A 19,977-nucleotide genomic window follows, 5' to 3' on the forward strand; every position below is an offset into this window, starting at 1 on the left:
ACTCCTCAGAAGGAAGGTTGGGCAATCTACTTCCGTAGTGATACTGCCTCGGAAACCCAAGGAGGGGTCGCTATGAGTTGGGGCCGACTCGACGGCACATAACAACAACAGTGGTGAGAGGAGTGGGGAGGGAACACTGAAGATGTGCATAAATAAATAAATAAAAACAAATTTTTTAAAAAGAAATAAAAAGTAAAAGTGTTAAAAAAAAAAAAAAAGGAAGATGAAAAGAAAATAGGGCTCTGCTGAATTAAAAAGAAAGAAAGAAATTATACCCAACAGTGGGACACTGCTTCATCTTCTAACATCAACCAGTTTTTCAGTCTTGCAGTGCTGCTGGAATCTGGAGACTAGCTGAGAGTATCTCTGGAATGAGAAAACCATCGAGTTATCAGAGTCTGCGCATGGGCCTGTATGTGCTTTTTTTTTTTTTAAAGAGTTATTAGGAGGGAAAAATTATCTTCAAGCCATAAATGATTTGTGGATCATATGTTTTGCCATGACATTGAGAGTTTTGCTGAGTGTCAGCTTTTTTGTTTTTTAAATATGTTTTTTTTCCCCTAAATTTTATTTTATTGTTGAGAATGCACACAGCAAAACACACTAATTGAACAATTTCTACATGTGCAATTTAGTGACATTGATCAGATTCTTCATGTTGTACAGCCATTTGCAGCTTTCTTTTCTGAGTAGTTCCTCCACCATTAACATAAACTCACTGCCCTGTAAGGTTCCTGTCTAATCTTTGGAGTTGCTGCTGTCAATTTGACCCTATATACTGGTTAGTTTGTAAGGGAACATAATGCTCATTCAAGACCTTTTTTACTAGTTAAGCTGAAAGATCATCAAGTTGTGAGGAGTTCACCTTATTTCCCCTCTGTAACCCATCTTCCTTCCATTGTGTGCTGTCTGTTTTCCATTATTGTTATGCCTAGTAGAGCACTTGCATCCAGACTCATAACGTTAGACTAAAGTGACCTCCAGCCTTTACTGGATCTCCCTGACTCCATAGTCTATCTGCACCAGGGGCCATTGAGAAGTCTGGTCAGACTGGTACCGGGACAATTAGTCAGAGCAGTGGGACGAAAAATCCAGCACTAGGAACGAGCTGGATGGGAACCAAGGGTGATGTGCCTGGAGAAAGGTTGGACTTGATACTTTCTAAGTTAAGATGCTTTCAAACCTGGGAAGGACACATGGGGAGCCATTTTCACAGAGGTGAGTCCTGCAGTCATATATGGGGTGATCCAGAAAGAGTTAAGTCAGGGAGCCCTCGGAAAGGCTGAAGATTGCCTTAGTTCCAGTGTGAGATTGTGACATCTGGATGCAGGTGCTCCTACCAGGTAGGAAGAGGTGACTCTGAAGACATTCTATAAGAGGAAACATTAGCACTTGGTTACAGATGGTCTTCTCCCATAGAGTACCACTTACTGTGAGGTAATTAATAGTCATAATAACCCGAAGGCATTTTAAGACCCTGAAAGCTTTCTGAATCATAAAAGAAAGTTTAAATCGTTCTTACCATAATGGTCATGGGCTCCTGGTTTTGACTTTTTAATGGAACATTTTCAGGAAAGCTGGCAGAGTAATCAGACATCACTCCCAGACTAACAGTATCTGCTCAGTTTAGACATGGCAGAAACCAGCGAACTACAACGGTAACTAGAAAGCAAGTGCAACCAAAAAACCACTGCCATCGAGTTGATTCCGACTCATAGCGACCCTGTAAGGACAGAGTAGAAATGCCTCCTAGGGTTTCTAAGGCTGTAAATCTTTACAGAAACAAACTGCCTCATCTTTCTCCCGCAGGGTGCTGGTGGGTTTGAACTACTGACCTTTTGATTAGCAGCCCAGTGCCTTAACCACTGTACCTCCAGAGCTCCTAGAACCCAGAATCAAAACTATTATCTTAAAATTAGATGAAGACCAAGTCAACAAGAAGCAGGAAAAAACGTGGAAGAGAATAAATGGAAAATGTCAAAGAAACAGTATAATACGTGATTTGTGTCTCAAAAAGATACTGAGATACAATACAGAGGATGCTAGGAATTGATAACGTGGCTGAGAAACTGCTTGCTGCGTTCATTGGGGCTCTGTGGGGAAGTAGCACAAAGAAGAACATTTACCCTGTTCACGCTCAAACCGTGTTTCGTGTTTCGTGTGGGTTTTTCGTGGCAGGAGTAGCTGGGGGCTTCAGGTGTTCTGTTGTTAGGCTTGGTGTTTGAATTTTCCTGCGATCCCTCATGCTGGATTTTGCCTGTGGTGACTACTCAGCCTGATTACTCAGCCTGATTTGGGCATTTCTCATGATCCTTTGACTGTTTTGGACACAGATCACAGAAACTTTAAACTGCCTTCTTCCTCATTCCTTCCACCCTTCACGTACTGTCTTGTGCTTTAGATTCAGCTGAGGAAGCTCAATTAAACCTGATGGATTAGAGGGTGGGGTGAGAGAGGAAGGGCAGAGCATTTCAGAAAGACCACTCCTGCCATTTGCCTGTCATCCTTTGACCTTCAGAGCTCTGAGAGAGGGTTTCAGGTATGAAGGCTCTGTTACTGAGTATCATTGCCTTTGGTGCATGTACCTGGCAATCTAAAGAAACTAAGCACCCCAATCCAGCAAGAATGGTAAAAGCCCTTTCAAGCAAATAGGACATTCCTTACCCAGCACTCCATCTCTGGGAGGCTGAGGGGGTGGGAGTTGGGAAGAGAGTAGTGTTTGCTGGTGTCCTCCAAATGCCCCTGTGGGACTGGATTCTCCAGTTGGCTTCTGAAGCCAACGGGTTTGATTAAGGAAGGTCTGGCTCCACAGAAACCTCTTTGTTTTGCCGATGTAGCTCAAAACAGATGATTAAAAAAAAAACAAAAACAAAAAAACCCTGCATCAGTATTTACTTTGTCTTACAGTGGTTTGAGTCCAGCCAATGACACTGGAGCCAAGAAGAAGAAAAAGAAACAAAAAAAGAAGAAAGAAAAAGGCAATGAAACTGATTCAGCCCAGGATCAGCCTGTGAAGGTATAACAAGGAGGCTCTATTTACTTGTGACTAAGGGTCATCTTTTCAGCTGAGAGAGTTTTGAAAGTCAATTTATAGGAACAGTTAGTTTGACAGTCTCCACTGCTATTAATTCCAGATCGAAGAGTTAGATCCCTCTGCTGCCCTGCCCATGGGTGATGAAACTGCTCTCGATACCTTAAAAGACACAGCAGGTTAGACACTGACTCCCCAGCAAGGTGTCCCATCAGAATATACAGGCATGTCATTGCATGTAGTGCTGTGTAGGTGCCAGGGAGTGATTATGTAGTAACAGCCCTGTTGCCTAGAGCAGTGGTTCTCAGCCTTTTCTATCTTAAGGTGGACCTTTATGTATTTGTAAGTATTCCCTTAATGCCATGATCATTGTAATAAAAACTGTGAATCCCACAGAGTCTGTGAGTTCCACTAGTTGAGAACCACCAGCCTGGAGCTTAAGACCTAAGACTGACTTAGAACTCAGAGGTATGGGAAAGGGTTGTTTGTTTCTTAAATAAAACATCTTTTTAAAAGCCTTTTATTTCAGAAAAGTGTTGTCTCCTCAAAATAAGCTCTTGAGGAAGCTCAAAACCTAACTGTAATCCTTTTAGAATCACCTTGGGGTAGTTTATGAGCCTCCTAAGAAGTCTGGTGTCATTTTATTACAGTGTGCTGTGCCTCAGGCCTCAGATATTGTGCTCCAAGTTGAATCTCTTGTTTTACTCAGATATGTCTCCAAGTAATTCATTACTATTTTCAATATCAAACTCAGTATGAGAAAAGCACTGCTATTATTGATCAAAAGGAGCCTTGGTGACGCAGTTAAGCACTTGACTGCTAGTTGAATGGTCAATGGCTAGAACCCACCAGGTCCCCCCCCAACCTCCCCATGGAAGAAAGACATGGCAATGTGTTTCTATAAAGATTTACAGCATTGGAAACTGTATGGGGGCATTTATGCTCTGTCCTGTAGGGTCCTTATGACTCAAAATCAACTCAATGGCAGTGGGTTTGATTGTGGATTTTTTACTGACTGTCATAAGTAGTCCTGATGGTGCAGTGGGTATGCACTCATCTGCTAATGGAAAGGTTGGCGGTTCAAGCCCACCAGTGGCTCTCTGGGAAAAAAGACTTGGTGATCTGCTCCCATAAAGATTACAGGAAACCTTATGGGACAGTTGTACTCTGTCATGTAGGGTTGCTGTGAGTAGAAATGCAACAACAGCTGATCCTTCTATTGGCAGGCACTTCATTTTAACTCCAAATCTTTACCATTCCTATAGGATAGGTGAGGTCTTCTCATTTTAAAGATAGAGGTTTAAGTGATTTACCCAAAGTCTTTCAGTCATGAATTCTAGCCCAAACCCATGCTGTGGCTTTAGAGCTGTTTATTTGGTTAGGGTTGGGTGTTTGGTTGACTCCAGTGAGATTAGCGCTCTAACCTGTGTCAAAATGGTTCACTTGGAAATTAGGAACTTTTAATAAAATGTCATTTACTTAGCTTCTCTATTTTCCTTTTTATAAGCATGATTGCAGTTCATTGTAGAAAATTTTAGGAAAAAACATCCAAGAGAAAGAAAATAAAATCACTTCTAGTCCCCCTTCCTAGAAATATGCAGTGTAAACATTTTAGTTGATAGTCTCCCTTTTCTTCATATTTTAAATGAAAAAAAAAGGCAGAGTAAAAGTATTAGAAGAAAATGTAAATACTTTTATCATTAAAAGCCTGACGTAAGACCCAGAAGCAATAAAAAAAAAAATTGAACAATTTAAAACTACTCTGGCAAAAAGTACTATAAAAGTCAAAAGACAAAACAGTAAACTCTAGAAGATATTTGTGCTCTGTGTATGTTTCAGTCAGCTTTAAATAATAAAATGAGTACTACATTTTTACACCATTAATGTGTGTGGTGCACGTTAATTGCAAACCTCACACCCCCGCACTAGATTTCCTTTGCATGTGCTATGTATGCTATATCAGTGTGCATGTTATTTAGGTGGGGGCATTATTTGTGAAAAATAGGTAGTTCACAAAGAAAAAAGTACAAATATTCAATCTGTGAAAAGATGGTTAAACTCACAATGAAAGAAATGCAAATTAATACCACTTTTTCTCTTAGATTGGCAGAGGTTAACATGATGAGGGTCTGGAGAATAATCTCCATAATCTTATACTCTGTTTATTGAGTTTAGTTAATATTCTCTTTGTAGAAAGCAAATTGACAATCTATTAAAATTCCAAATTTGCATACCCTTTGATATAGCAAGTCTCTTGGACTTTATTCTATAGAAATGTGTATCCCAGTAACTGAAAATAGATGTTCAGCACAGTTCATTACAGCATTGCTTATAAAACTAAAGAACAAACGCACCAACATGCTCATCAGTAGGGGGTTGGTTAAATAGATTGTGGTCCATGTACATGGTGGACCCAAATGTTAGAGATAGCCCAGTCTGCATCCTCAAGTTACAAAGTCTCAAAGACGTGGTGTTTAAAGAACTATGTGTAGAATTATGTCATATGACCTAGTTTCAGTCTTTGAAAAGTGAGTGTTTGGAACTTGCATGCAAAAAAGTCTAGAAGTATATATGTCTTTGTCTACCCTACGTCCCAAATTAAGATGACAAGGATTATATTTGAGGGATAGGATTGTTGGTTTTTTACTTTCCATATGTATTACACATTTCTGTGTTGTTTAGAATTTTACAGTGAGCATGCATTACTTTTGCCATCAAACAGCAATAAGACTAAGAAGGGGGAGCCCTGTAGGAAACACCTGTCCATTGGATAGCTCATCACCAACTGCTCTTTCTTTAGGTGTCACACAGTCTGCAACGTCTGGAACTAGGACAGAGGTGCCATACCCCAGTCCCATTGTGAGCTCTTAAATTAGTCAAAAGTACTTAATAGTATAATGGGCCTTTTCTCTTCCCAACTTTGTCTTGCCCAGATGAACTCTTTGCCAGCAGAGAGGATCCAGGAAATACAGAAGGCTATTGAACTGTTCTCAGTGGGCCAGGGACCTGCCAAAACCATGGAGGAGGCCAGCAAGAGAAGCTACCAGTTCTGGGACACACAGCCTGTCCCCAAACTGGGTATGTGTGTGCTTTCTTCCCCAGCCGTGGGCGAGAGATAAGCTTTAGCTGTGCCTCCATGGGGACCAGGGGGTTCTATACTGAATCTGTGAGGGAGGGCATAGCATCCCAGAGTTCCTTGCTGGTTATTTTTAGAGGGTAGTATTTAACATGCAGTAGAGGAAAAGACTTGTGTTCAGGGACTCTATCATTTTACAGTGGCACACATTAAAGATAATTAATGATTCTTTTAGTGCATCATCATCCAATATAAATCTACAAAGAAAAACAGTGTATTAGCACATGAAGCGAGGACGTCTGCCCATGGGTCTGTCTTCTATGTAGATTTATAGAGACTATCTTGTGTATCTGGGCAAATGTTTATGCCTGAGAGGGGCAGAGTCCCTAGCCTTTTCCCCTTGTCTCTCAGCCACTGCATACTTACCAAATGCATTGTAATTTGAAATTTTGCTTAATAGTAATGGCTCAGCGCCTAGAATACCATGTGCAGTTTTAGTCAGCACCCTCGAGTAGCTCATAGGGTTGAGTGCTGGGAAGAACTGTGTGGGAGCTCAGGCCATGTCTCAGCCTTGTTACCAGCCCAGACTGGGAGTCAATTCAAAATGGCCTCAGACCTGCTTCCTCAGAGTTCCCTGTAACTAGCTCTATCTGGCAGATGCCACATGATCTTGGATCACCTGTGAGAGCTGGTTCAGCAAAAGATAAGGACTTACCATTTGAATAATATATAAAAAGTTCACTAAGTAGTGTCATTTGATAAATCCTTACTAAATGTTCTTTGTAGAATGCAAATGTAAACACCTGTCACCACCACTCTCTACCCCCATTTCACTTAAAAATCCATTAAGGACTTCCTACAGTCCTGAGGATTAAAGCCTAGCCTCCTTGGAATGGCTCACAGACCCTCCATGATTGACCCCAGCTTTCCTGTCCTGCCTTATTTCCTCTCTTTTGCCTTTAGGCCTCTCCATCTATACTTGCTTGTAAATTTGGTGCCCATGAATATGGGGACTTACATGAGTAGAAATGCCTGCTGCATGCAGGGCCATGTAACCAGTCCAGATGACATGCTCTGCCCTTGGGACACAGTAGGGAAAACCACTAGTACCTTGGCCATGGAAATCACTTAGGACAAAAAAATAAAAAGGGTCAGAAGTTAAGTGCATTTTGGAAAGAGTATAAATTCAAGACGAGACAAGAAATGGCTGGGCACTAGACAAGAGTCTACAGAGTGGGAATGCTCTTGCCTTACTAGACTCTAGGCTCTAATCCCTGGCTTCATAGGCTCCAGAATTTTCTTTTGCTTATATAAAATATTGTACATGATAGTGAGCTGGAAGTGGGTTGACTTACATTAAAGAAATTCACAAGGACTACTTTATAAATAGGAGGCCATTTTCATAACTACTGTGGTTTTACTGGGTGCCATCGAGTCAGCTCTGACTCATAGAGACCCTATGTACGCCACTCATCTGTCATTTTGTCTTACTGTGGTGGCTTGTGTGTTGCTGTGTTGTGTTTGTGAGCCTGGAGGCTATGCTACCAGCTACAAGCACCAGCAGGGTTACCCATGGTTCATAGGTTTCAGTGGTACTTCCAGTTTGAGGCAGATTGAGAAGAAGGACAGGGCTACCCACTTCTGAAGAAACTGGCCACTGGAAACCTTATGAATAGAGTGAAACAGTGATACACTTCCATAACTAGGGAAGAACAGTCTAACTGCTCTAACAAGCAAAGCTTTTGGGGAGACAGGTTATAAGTGGAAGGTAGCTACATGCTTTCCTTCCAGATGCCCGTATTGTTGCCTGCACTTTCCAGTTTGTGACTCTTGGCACAGCAGTAATGACCTGTTTATTGAATACCTTCCCCAGGAAGTAGTATACTGTCTAGGGACAGGATGTTGTCTTTTTCACTGCTTTGTCCTAGTGCCGGGCATGGGGTCTGGTGCATGGTTGATGTTCAGTAAACATGTTGAATGAAAGCGAGTGGGGCAGTCAGTCCTGATGGTGCTGTCCTCAGCTGGAGGCTACTGTAGCTGCGTCCACTGCACCTGCCCCACTGATCGGTGGCTGTGAGGGCCTCGAGCTGCCTGGGTATCTGTACACTAGAATGAAGTTTGGGGCCAGGACTCTGAAAGTCAGTAAAAACATCAGTTGAGTGCCTACTGTGCGCAGAGTGCTATGCTAGGGAGCAGTGGACTGAGCAGGTGGAAACCTTTTGGAAACTTGGTTTTTAAGATGTACTAAATGCCTTCTTCTGAGTGTGCACATGAATGAGTTCTGAACTATAGAAATGAAATAATCGCAAAAGGGCCAAAAGCAGGTGGTCAGTTTGTCCCAGTTTATCACATGAGCCTCCTTGGGCTCTGGGTAGCAATTGGGCTGAACCTTCTGAGCACTCCCTCCTATTTCCATACACTCCACCCAAGAGGGGCGTGCTGATAGGGTCGGGTATTGTGTCAGGGTCGCTTCCCAGCAGCATCGTGTAGACTCGGTGATGTAGCTGAAAGGTACTTACAGGACTCTTTAAATACTGAGGGTCTGGGTTGACAGTGGTCGTGAACTGGCCCCCGTCATTGAAAGCCAAGTCTGGAACAGCCAAGACTGAGCCTGGCGCCTAGATGCCATCATCTGTTTCAGGAATGGGCCCAGCACATTGTCGTAGTTGTTGACACAAAAGCAGCTTTGTTGTAAGTTCTTATAAATCCTCCCAGATCAATGGGCCCAGGCCAAGGCCGTGCCAGCACTCTTTACACCAACCAGGAGGCAAGCACAAAGGCGAATTAGTAAAGATAAATGTGTGTCATTTAGTAACTGAAGGAACATTTGAAAGGGTTTCCGAAAAACCAGCCACCTTGGATCCCAGTGATTGTTCCAAGATTCTGCCATGAATTGGCCCTCAAATGGGGCCAAGGATAGCTGGAGATGTGGGTTGCTGTTGCTGAGCACAGTGTGTACTTTGAATGGCAGGCTCCTAGGAACAGGGAGAGTTTGCTCTGGAGGCTTGGGCTGAGCCCCCTCCCTCCCCAAGGCAGCGGAGAGTGAGGCTCATGACTGTTCTTCTTCCAGGAGAAGTGGTGAACACCCATGGCCCGGTGGAGCCTGACAAAGACAACATACGCCAGGAGCCCTACACCCTGCCCCAGGGCTTCACCTGGGATGCCTTGGACCTGGGGGACCGTGGTGTGGTAAGCAGGCAGGCCACAGGTGTGGTGTGGGTGCTAGTTTCAAAGTAAGCCCTGCAGCCACATTGAGTCAGCCTCTCCCCAAACCTTCCTTAGGGAACCTCTTGAGAGTGGAACCAAGCAGACGGGAGCAGACCCCACGCAAATTCTCCACATAAATACCACTTAGTTTTTCTGGCAGGTGGAGGCTCAGCCCCTGTAGCTCCCCACGATGGCTATCTTTCTTTCATTAATTCATTTTTTCTAATTCACTCACTCTTTCCCTTGTCTTATTTTAGTCTGGACCCTAACTGATTTAGCTGGGGCTGCTAATGAAGGCTTCTACTTCCCTTCCCACCCCAGCCATCCAGAGCCTCCTCTTTTTGTTTCCTCTGTAAGGAACGTTGAAAACATGAACAGAATTTTTTAATGCCATACTTGGGCCAGCAAATCAAGACAACAAAGAAAGCAAAAGAAAGCCAAAAGCTTTTGTTGGGCCCGAAAATAAAAACCAGACATGGTGGGAAATGGCAGTGACTGTACTTGGATAATTCCTTAACTAACCCCGAAGAATTTCACGGTAGAAACTACAGATCTCCGTTGAATAATGTTGACAGATCAAGAGTGATGGGATGGTTAGTTAGTTGGATGACATTCTTGGCCTGCCACTTTGTGTACCTTAAGTCAACTACTGTACCCTGTCCTGGCTCAATTTTCTGTAACAACTGGGGTACTTGTTCTGAGAAGACCTGTCGTGCCTGGGGTAAAAAGGATTCATGCAATTAGACACAGCATTTTGGTGGTTCGCCTCATCCTGCTGAAGCACTTGGTGCCCCAGGGTCTTGGAGCTAGGCCCCACCTGGCAGGATGCCTGTGAGTGAGAACCTTGTTTCTCCACAGCTGAAGGAGCTGTACACCCTCCTGAATGAGAATTACGTGGAAGATGATGACAACATGTTCCGATTCGATTATTCCCCAGAATTTCTTTTGTGGTGAGTTGTAAGGGCTTTCTTAAGGCTCTTGAGAACAATGCGGAGAGCGGGACACCCGCAGGCACCGGAGTCTCCATGCCTGCCAAGAGCCAGCCTTTGAATGGCAACTAGTATATAATTGCTGGGGTCTGAAGTATCTGAAGGAGACTTGCTTCCAGGGGTGTTTTGAAGCACAACCTTATTTAGATAGGATGGCTGGATGAGGGAGATCTTTGTAGAGTTGGTGCCCAGACGGAAAGATCATTTATTGTGTGGTGGCTGATGTAAGAAGGGAATAGGGAGAAGACATATTACGATTTAAAAGAAAAGCAGTGTGGTTTTTATCCAGTTCTTGAACACGCTGATGTATGAAAATGGCCCTGCCTGGCTAGCCACCTATTTTCCTGGGCCACAGTTAGTGTCCAGGAAGGTAGAGGCATGAAGGCTAATGTGGCCAGGAACTGCCTGATGAGGGCTGGGAAGAAAGAATGGGCGAACAGAAGGAGGGCAGTGGTGGTGCCTATAGGGCAGATGAGAGCCAAGCTCCAGGGCTCCACGATCTGCTTCCAACCATAGACCCGCTGGCCTTGAGCCGAGGAGGCTAGTTCTCTGCTAGCTTGGTTTAAGCTGTCAAAATAAACATCACGTTAGACTGGGTGTGGAAGCCTTAGTATCCAGCCTTGGATTGGGTAAATGAATTCACCAGGTGGGCTGAACAGAGAGGAGGGGCCAAAGCTCCTCCCACTTGTGCCCTAGAGGGCTAGGCCCCAGAAAGAGTTCAGCTGTCAACCCCAGGAACACGGGGGTGGGGATGGGGGGATTGGGGAGTGGCAGCTGTGGAGCCCAAACAGCCAGGGGAGCCTGCCAACAAGCAGCACCACAACCCCAGCCCCTGTGTCCTTTCCAGGGCTCTCCGGCCACCTGGCTGGCTCCCCCAGTGGCACTGCGGGGTTCGAGTGGTCTCAAGTCGGAAACTGGTTGGTTTCATCAGCGCCATCCCAGCAAACATCCATATCTATGACACGTAAGCACCAGTGCCCACCTCTAGCCTCCACGTCACCACCATCTGTTCAGTCTGGGAGGGAGAAGAAAAAATACATGTATCCCCTGCTCCCCTGCACCCATGCCCACGCCAGTGAGAGTAGTGGGAAGGTTCCTGAAGGAAGAGTAGGAATTCATGATTGGCACTGCCTGTTGTGCACTTATCCTTGCTGGTTCTCCTGTCTGTGACCTGGGCTGGCAGGGGCCCGACCCGAGGGCCAGTGCACCAGCTAAATGGGCTCATTTTTGCCCTCCTGCACTAGTCCCCTGCTGAAGTACAGCTTCAGATATGGGCTGGAGCCAGTGCAACCCAGACTCATAGTCATTGGGGTTTTCGATCTCTGTTGTTCCTTTTCCCTAGAAACATCAGAACCATCTGCCACAGGCTTTTGGGTTTATAGGCCATGGATTCCTGTGGGAATCAGAGCCTTGAAATCCTAGAGTAGGCTTTGCTTACTCTGAGGGGTTCTGAAACGGGGGACACCTCCAGACAAGCCCTCAGGGATGAATGAGGCAGACGGTGGTGGTGCTTTCAGATAAAGGTATTTGTGTGAGTTGCACACACCTGTGAAGTTGGCTTTGTGTGGAGGAGTAAGCGGGCTCCTTGTGGTGGAGGCTGTTAGAGCGGTGAGAGTCGCCAAGGGCAGGTGGCAGCAGAATGCACACCTGTGCTGAAGGTGCAGCCCCTCCAGGTATGGCTTCAGCCGGTAACCTTCCCTTGTTAGAAGTCTGGTCACCCGGTCTGTTTCTCTTCCTACAGGGAGAAGAAGATGGTAGAGATCAACTTCCTATGTGTCCACAAGAAGCTGCGCTCCAAGAGGGTGGCTCCAGTCCTGATCCGTGAGATCACCCGGAGGGTGCACCTGGAAGGCATTTTCCAGGCGGTTTACACTGCTGGGGTGGTACTGCCAAAACCTGTCGGCACCTGCAGGTAAAAATCCCTGCCACCCGCTCTGGTGAAGGGCGTGTGTCATTGTGAGTCCCTCTCAGCTCAAAGCTGCCCAGGAGCCTCTCACTTCTCTAGGCTCTGGTAAAGTGGGTAGTGGGAAGGAAGCCCACGGGAGCCAGTGGGGAGCGTGAAGGGATGAAGAGGGAGGGTTGTGGGAACAGACTGGAAAGTGCATGCCTATCCAGAGGGGTTGGGGGTCATCCCTTCCCGGTGCCCGCTGACTTCTACCATTTGGAAAGGAGGAGTTGAGCTGCTGAGGGTGTTCTTTTTGTTTTTGAGGAAGGCCAGCTAATCTGGATATTTATGAGAACTGTCCTCATTTCTTTTATGGTTGGCTCAGTTTTGTTTTGAATATTGTGTATGCCAAAGAGAGCATGTGTGATCCTTGTGCAACCCAAAGACAGCTTGTTTACCACCTCTGCCTTTAGGAAGTTGTTTCGTGCAACTGAGTAATCACTGCCTAAAACTTTAAAAGTGAAAACACCAGGTACATGCAGACTGGAATGAAGGAGAAGGATAAACAATTAAGATGAAAATAACTCTCAGTTTTTCCATCAGCTTGATTCCAGGTGTGGGGATTGCTCTTCTCAGACGTTAGCTGTAACAAAGAAGTGCCCTTTGAAATTGAGAAAGAAAACAGGGCTCTGTATTCACTGGAGGGAGATTGGGGATCGGGTGAGATGCCACTGGCTCAGGTGGAGCTGATGGGTCTCTCATGCCACCTCCTGGCCATCCTGAGATCTCCCTGCCACTGTCCTCAAGGGACTGGCCAGGATCCCCTGAGGACAAGGGCATTTGTGTCCCCACAGGTACTGGCATCGATCCTTAAACCCCCGGAAGCTGATTGAAGTGAAGTTCTCCCACCTGAGCAGAAATATGACCATGCAACGAACCATGAAGCTCTACCGACTGCCAGAGGCCAGTGGGGCCTGAGGCAACAGGCGGGGGTCAGGGAGGCTGAGGGGAGGCTGAGGAGAGCCTGGCCCTTAGCTTGGGGGGGTGGGGTCCTCTTCCTCTTACCAGAGAAATGCATCAACCCGTCATTTCCACATTCCTCGACTTGCCATTTCTGTCTTCTCTGTTACCAACAGCAGTTACCCACTGCTGTTGAATCGATTCTGACTCATAGTGAGTGAGCTATATAGGGCAGAGTAGAACTGCCCCATAGGATTTGCCAAGTTGTAATCTTTAGGGAAGCAGACTGCCATATCTTTCTGGTGTGAGTAGCTGGTGATTTCGAATCACTGACCTTTTCATTAGCAGCCGAATGCTAAACCACTGTGCCATGAGGTCTTCCTGTCTATAGCACAAGTTTTATCTGTTTGACTTTCTCAGTTCTGGGTGTGCGCCTGGGCCACCTTCCCTGCTGTATGTCGATGAGGTCAGAGAAAATACATGTTCTCTCCCATTTTAGCCTAAGCGAAGCATAAGTAGGAAGATAAATCCCCTTAGTGAACCTTCATGTACACGGCATCATATCCCAGAGCCCAGCGTAAGGGTGTCTGCTGCACCCCTCTGCCAGGAAGCCCCCATTTCTAACCCCAATTCCCACACCCAGACTTTACCACTGAAGGATTGGGCCATCTTGAGGGAGCTGTTTTGCTGTTCTGGGTCTCAATGTGACTGTTTCCTGGAAATAAAAAAAAAAAAACCAAACTCACTGCCATGGAGTCCATTAGACTCATAGTGACCCCTCCTTGGGTTTCCAAGGTGGTATCTCGACGGAAGTAGATAGCCCAGTCTTCCTTCCGAGGAATGGCTGATGGGTTTGAACTGTTAGCCTTCTGGTTAGCAGTCAAATGCTTTAGGCACTACACCATCAGAGCTCCCAGAGATACAAATGTCTTTCATTCTCCAGTTGTGCTTGGCTTCAAAAGCTGATGGGTGTGGTTGTTCGCATCCCTTCCTTCCCTGGAGCTTCAGTAGTCAGTCAGCCCAAAGGTAATTTGTGCCTACTGGTCAAAAGGCTGCCCACTGGGTACATGAGCCACCAAATGACCCTGGAATGGCACTAATTTCCCAGGGGGCTGGGGTCCTTGAGAGCCCACCATAGTGCAGTCAGACACTGTACCAAAAACCAGCCATAGTGGTGTCTTTCCCTCTCATTCCCTCTCGTTGTGACAGATCTGCCCTGCATTCTAGACAGGCAGACAGAGCACATTCCTAAAGAGGTGTAGCAGCCAGAAGAATACCTTTGGCTGTCCCCCATCTGGCTGAGGCCCCCCTGTGTGGCTGCTTTTATAGCACAAAACATGAGGTGTCGTTGTGGCAGCTGCTGTGCAGGAACAAGGTCAGTAAGTGGTCTAGAAAGGTCAGGTACAGGTCCTGGAACTGACATTTTTAAAGGAGTTCTTGGCCTGGGAAGAAATTGAACCAGGCAGTGACTAAAGGCTTGTTGTTATTAGGTGCCATTGAGTCCTGACTGACGGGGACCCTGTGTACAACAGAACGAAACACTGCCTGGGCCTGCACCATCTTCACATGTTGCTTTGCATGAGCCCATCAGTGTAGCCCCTGGGTCAGTCCATCTCTTTGAGGGTCTTCCCCTTTTTCGCTGAGCCTCTGCTTTACCAAGCGTGATACCCTTCTCCAGGAACTGGTCCCTTCTGCCAACATGACCAAAGAACAAGAGATGAAGACTGACCATTCTCGCTGCTAAGGAGCATGCCAGCTGTACTTCCTCCAAGATAGATTTGTTCGTTCTTCTAGCAGTCCGTGGTATAGTCGGTATTCTTCCACAATTCAAGTGAATCAATAATTCTTCAGTCTTATTCATTATCCAGCTCTCTCATGCATATGGGGCAATTGAAAATACCATGGCTTGGGTCAGTGGCACGCACCTTAGTCTTCAATGTAACATCTTTGCTCTTAAACACTCTAAAGAGGTCTTTTGCAGCAGATTTGCCCAGTGCAGTAGGTCATTTGACCTCTTGACTGCTGCTTCTGTGGGCGTTAATTGTGGATCTAAGTAAAATAAAATCCTTGGCAATTTCAGTCTTCTCTCCATTTATCATGATGTTAATTATTGGTCCAGTTGTGAGGATTTTTGTTTTCTCTTATGTGGAGGCATAATCCATACTGAAGGCTGTAGTCTTTGATCTTCATCAGTAAGTACTTCAAGTCTTCACTTTCAGCAAGCAAAGTTGTGTCATCACAGGTTGTCAGTGAGCTTTCCTCCAATCCTGATGCCTCATTCTAAAGGCTTATAACTGGTAACTCCACTTGGTTGAGAGATTTGGCGCAGCCACACCTTTATCATCAGCCCTGGCATTTGCTCCACTGGAACATACGGCTGTGTGGTGGGATTCGGATTTGAGATTGAAGCCGGCGAGTTCCCTGCTTTTCTTCTGGATGTAACTTGTGTTCTCTAAGAGGCATTGCTGGTGCAGCAGTGTCTGAGTTTAGTGGGAAAGCAACTAGTGTAGGAAGAGAGATCAGTTGCAGTGCAGTGTGACGAGAATGGGGGCTCAGGAGAGGCGCCAAGGGAGGCTTTGCTGAGCCCTGGGAATAGCACTATGCTGGATAGAAGAAGATGATGGAAAGGAACATGTCCATGGAGCAGGCAGTTCTCAATCGTGGCACCATTGGCATTTTGGTCCAGAGAGTTCTTTGTCATGGGGGACCGTCCTGTACCTTATAGAATGTTTAGCAGCAACCCTGGCTTTTACCCACTAGGTATCAGTAGCCCTTTTCCCAGTTGTGATAGTCAAAAGTGTCTCCAGACACTGTCAAATGTCCCTTGAGCAAATTTTCTCCCACTGACTAGAAGAACAAAGGTACAGCCAACCAGGCCAGAAGGTGGAAGGCCTTGTGATGGCATTAAGGAGACTGAAACAAGGGAGGGAAAGAAGGATTATTTTCTTAGGAAAACTGCCTGGGGCCCTCTGAATAAGCAGTTGATACAGCAGCTTAGCCAGAGCTGACAGCATTCACTAGGGAGAGAAAGCTCCAAAAGATGTTGAAGAGGCAGGATTCATGCCTGAGTAGATGTGGACAGTGGGGGAGAGGCAGGTGCCAAGGACGACTGAGGGCCTGGCTGGGTAGATCCAGGGTGACGGACTCCAATTGTGCTTGGCTTCAAGAGCCTGTGGTAGAATTTTTAAAATCCCTTCTCTCCCCTCGAAGTTCTTCCCATCAAGTAATCAGTCAGAACACAGTTATTGAAGACTACCCACCTGGGTTCAGGGGAGACTAGGTACTGACTTCACGTTCCGCACATGTAAGGCTGTCTTTTCTCTCTTCCATGTAGACTCCCAAGACAGCTGGGTTGCGACCAATGGAGAAGAAGGACATTCCAGTTGTACACCAGCTCCTCAGCAGGTACTTGAAGCAGTTCCACCTCACACCAGTCATGAGCCAGGAGGAGGTGGAACATTGGTTCTATCCTCAGGAGAATATCATTGACACTTTTGTGGTGGAGGTGAGTGGTGGTGGGGGGCTGGGCCTCTGGCTTTATTTGTAGAGAGGCATCCCCTGAGTGGCTGGGTTTCCAGGGCTCAGTGTCTGAAAAATCGATGACAGGAGCGTTGATCCCCGAGACTTCCTTGCTCATGCATGTTTGGTCCCCGCTAAAGACAGGAAGAGTTGTAGCTTGCATTTGTTGAAAATGATACTCTCCGGACTGGCTTGAACCCTTTCCTTCCCTGCTCCTTCTTGGTGGTGACAAAGAGTAGAGAGAACTAAGCCCCTGTTAATAAGTCAGGTAAGCCTTTGATTCCTTGCCTGTCCCAGTGTGAACCAAACATCAGGAACCCAGTCTGGGAGAAGATGAGCAGCAAGAAGAGGTCCCTGGTGATGCTTGCATGCCCAGGCAGGGAAGGTGTTTGACAGGCTTGGCCCACAGTCCAGTGTGGGTTTTCCTCTGGCTCTGTCCTCAAGTGCCCTTGGCCAGTGCACTTCCTTCCTCCCTGCAGATCCCATTGTCAGTGTCCACCTTTCATCAGAGGCAGCACCGCGTGAGGAAGTTAGGAATGGTAGGAAGCATTTTTTCAGAGTGCAGTATTGCTGTGTATGATATTGCCTCCTTTTATTGTCTCCCCTTCAGAATGCAAACGGTGAGGTGACGGACTTCCTGAGCTTTTACACCCTTCCCTCCACCATCATGAACCATCCAACCCACAAGAGTCTAAAAGCTGCTTATTCTTTCTACAATGTTCACACCCAGACCCCTCTTCTAGACCTCATGAGTGATGCCCTTGTTCTTGCCAAAATGGTGAGGAGCAAACTGGAGGATCTCTCCAGAGATCTGTGGGGCAGGTTGATGGAGGGCTGGTGAGCACAGCTCCCAGGAGGTAGCTGCCTGTGGGACAGGAGGCTTCAAGCCCTCCTCAGCCCTCCTGCTCTGCTTAGATAGAGTCCTAGCAAATCACCACCTTAAAAGTAGGAGGGAGCAAGGAGCATCTAGACACAGGCATTGAACAACTCCTGATGTATTTCAGTGAGTTTCACTCACAAGAGGTGCTGCCAAGGACCCTGCATAGCCAGGCCTGCTCTAGGCATAAAGGGATCTTCCCTGCGACTTCCCCAGTGTGAATCTGGAGGAGTTGGTCTCTGCTTTGGTGAGTCATTGGAGCATCTGATCTTAGAGCATGGGATGGAGGGACCCAGGTTGCTGTTACCCTAAGAGAAGTCATTGCTCACTCCTTTATCTTGTGGTTCTGGGTGCCCTGTTGTACTGAGCCCAGCACACTGTGGGCAGGCCAGAAGGGAACAGTCTGGTCCCTACCCTCTGGGGGCTGACCCAATTGGTGAGATCGAGGAAGTGTCTGCTTTACAGTCTCAAAGCAACATTAAATCCCACGATGTCCACCAAAGTCCTAGGAGTTGGGGTGTCTGGGAAGTGAAGGAGCAATGCCAGTGTGCAGTAGCAATGGGAGCCAGCTTCCTAGGGTTTGGGGCTTAGTCTTTGTAGTATCTTTGGGAGGCGTAACAAGGAACAACAGGAGCAGTGGCCCGAGCAAGATAAGTGGGTGTTCAGAGAGATGCTGAGGAGAGGGAGAGGCCAGGCTGGAGGGGTGCTGCTTAGGTGTCATGAGAAGGAGAGCTGGGCATTTGTAGGAGTTTGGGTTTGCTGTGTCAGCAGTGGGAGCTTGTGAAGGAAAGCTGCTTTCAGGGCTGCCTATGGGAGGATTGAGTGGATTTAAATGGCTTTGAACTGGCTCAGTCATGGCTGACAGCGAAATTGGAACTCAGATTTGTAAAATGCAAGTATACTGGCATAATAACCAGACAGGAAAAATTACAGGTCAGAGCCCTGGAATGGGAGACTCAGAGGAGGCGCAGTGAACCCATCAGGAGCCTGATGCAAGAGATTGGATCATTTCCAGGCCTGGAGAGCAACCCATTCAAAGCTGTGTAGCCAACCGCCATCTTTGAGTTGGGCACCATTACCGGTCAAGAGATTTGGTTGCTATGCATTGTGCACGGTGCCCTTGTTTTCTAGGAGAGAGATTAAATTTCTAGCAGGACATTGACCTGTAATTTTTCTTGTTCCAGTATGCCTACATTTTACAAATTTGTGTCCATTCTGGTTTTGTGTCATCAGTCATGACTGAACCAGGACGAACTGGTTTGAAGCCCTGGATTGAAAGGGCAGGAAAGTAAGACAGCCTCCATTAACCCTAACATCTTGTTTCTCCCTGGCACCGGGCAGAAAGGGTTTGACGTGTTCAATGCACTGGATCTCATGGAGAACAAAACCTTCCTGGAGAAGCTCAAGTTCGGCATAGGGGATGGCAACCTGCAGTATTATCTTTACAATTGGAAGTGCCCCAGCATGGGGGCAGAGAAGGTGTGTGCTGCATTCTTGCCACGGATAGCCTCCCACCAAGGCTTATACACAGCTGGCCTGGGCCACCAATTAGGGAGTTGGTGTCTCTAGCAGCCAGGGCCACGGGTGTGGGATATAGCATCAGCCAGGACCCTGGTTAACTAGCGTTTGGGCCTGTGAAAAATTCCATCCCCCAACAGCCTGGCCACCAAGGTCAGCATTCCCCTTTCAGTACCTGGTGTGAGCTACTACAGCTGGCTAGAAACAGGCCATTCCAGACTGGGGACGTTAGCCCGGAAGGTCAGAGCCTGAGCATCCAGTGGTGGGGACTTTGCTGTGCTGAGCTCCTGCCTTTGCCCAGTGTGAGGCTTACATAGCCCTTCCTCCCTGAGCCCGAAGGGCAGCCCAGGGGCATAAATGCAGGCAGCATTTAGGAAACACTGAGTCAGCTGAGGGAGGCCCTCTGACCACTTTTCCTCCAGGATGCTGACTGGCTTTCCTGGAAGGATCTGACAGATGTGTAAACTGTGGTACGGAGGGTGGGTGAGAGGGTCCTAGGCTCCAGGTGGAGTCTGCTTCTACCACACAGGTGGTATCAGTGACTCAATCAATGGGGTCTTCAGGATAGGGTGGGGAAGTGGGCAAGACTTTGGACAAATGTCGTGTCAACTCTGCCTCTCCCTATTGGCTCTCCTAGGTTGGACTGGTGTTACAATAACCAGTCACCAGTGAGATTCTGGATGAAGCCACTGAGAATTCAAACCAGGAAATGGAGCCCCACCACTTGTTGGTCTGGTTTTCACAAACGTGAGAATCCTTGGCAAAGGGAACAGAACTGAACCGGCTTTACCAAACCACCACTGAATTTGACAATTGCATTGCAATGGCGTAGGCTGCGTGATGTCACCTCTGGCCATGTCTCTGGTCCCTGTTTTCCAGTTAGTCACATCCTCATGCAGCCGTGATGAAGGGAAT

General features: G+C 46.8%; 1 protein-coding gene across 1 annotated transcript in view; it reads left to right on the forward strand.

The window, feature by feature from the left end:
- Positions 1-19,720, forward strand: part of NMT1 (N-myristoyltransferase 1) — a 36,072-nt gene extending 16,352 nt beyond the window's left edge. The window contains exons 2-12 of the mRNA XM_007955253.2: positions 2,908-3,016; positions 5,965-6,109; positions 9,178-9,296; positions 10,173-10,264; positions 11,151-11,267; positions 12,045-12,215; positions 13,043-13,151; positions 16,483-16,653; positions 17,278-17,445; positions 18,886-19,023; positions 19,700-19,720. Coding sequence (XP_007953444.1) covers positions 2,908-3,016; positions 5,965-6,109; positions 9,178-9,296; positions 10,173-10,264; positions 11,151-11,267; positions 12,045-12,215; positions 13,043-13,151; positions 16,483-16,653; positions 17,278-17,445; positions 18,886-19,023; positions 19,700-19,720 — 1,360 coding nt within the window. The remainder of the gene's footprint in view (positions 1-2,907; positions 3,017-5,964; positions 6,110-9,177; positions 9,297-10,172; positions 10,265-11,150; positions 11,268-12,044; positions 12,216-13,042; positions 13,152-16,482; positions 16,654-17,277; positions 17,446-18,885; positions 19,024-19,699) is intronic.
- The last annotated feature ends 257 nt before the right edge of the window (positions 19,721-19,977 follow it).

Source organism: Orycteropus afer, unplaced genomic scaffold, assembly GCF_000298275.1.
Source record: "Orycteropus afer afer isolate SDZICR_OR568_19922 unplaced genomic scaffold, OryAfe1.0 scaffold00495, whole genome shotgun sequence".
In the NCBI taxonomy this organism is placed as follows: domain Eukaryota; kingdom Metazoa; phylum Chordata; class Mammalia; order Tubulidentata; family Orycteropodidae; genus Orycteropus; species Orycteropus afer.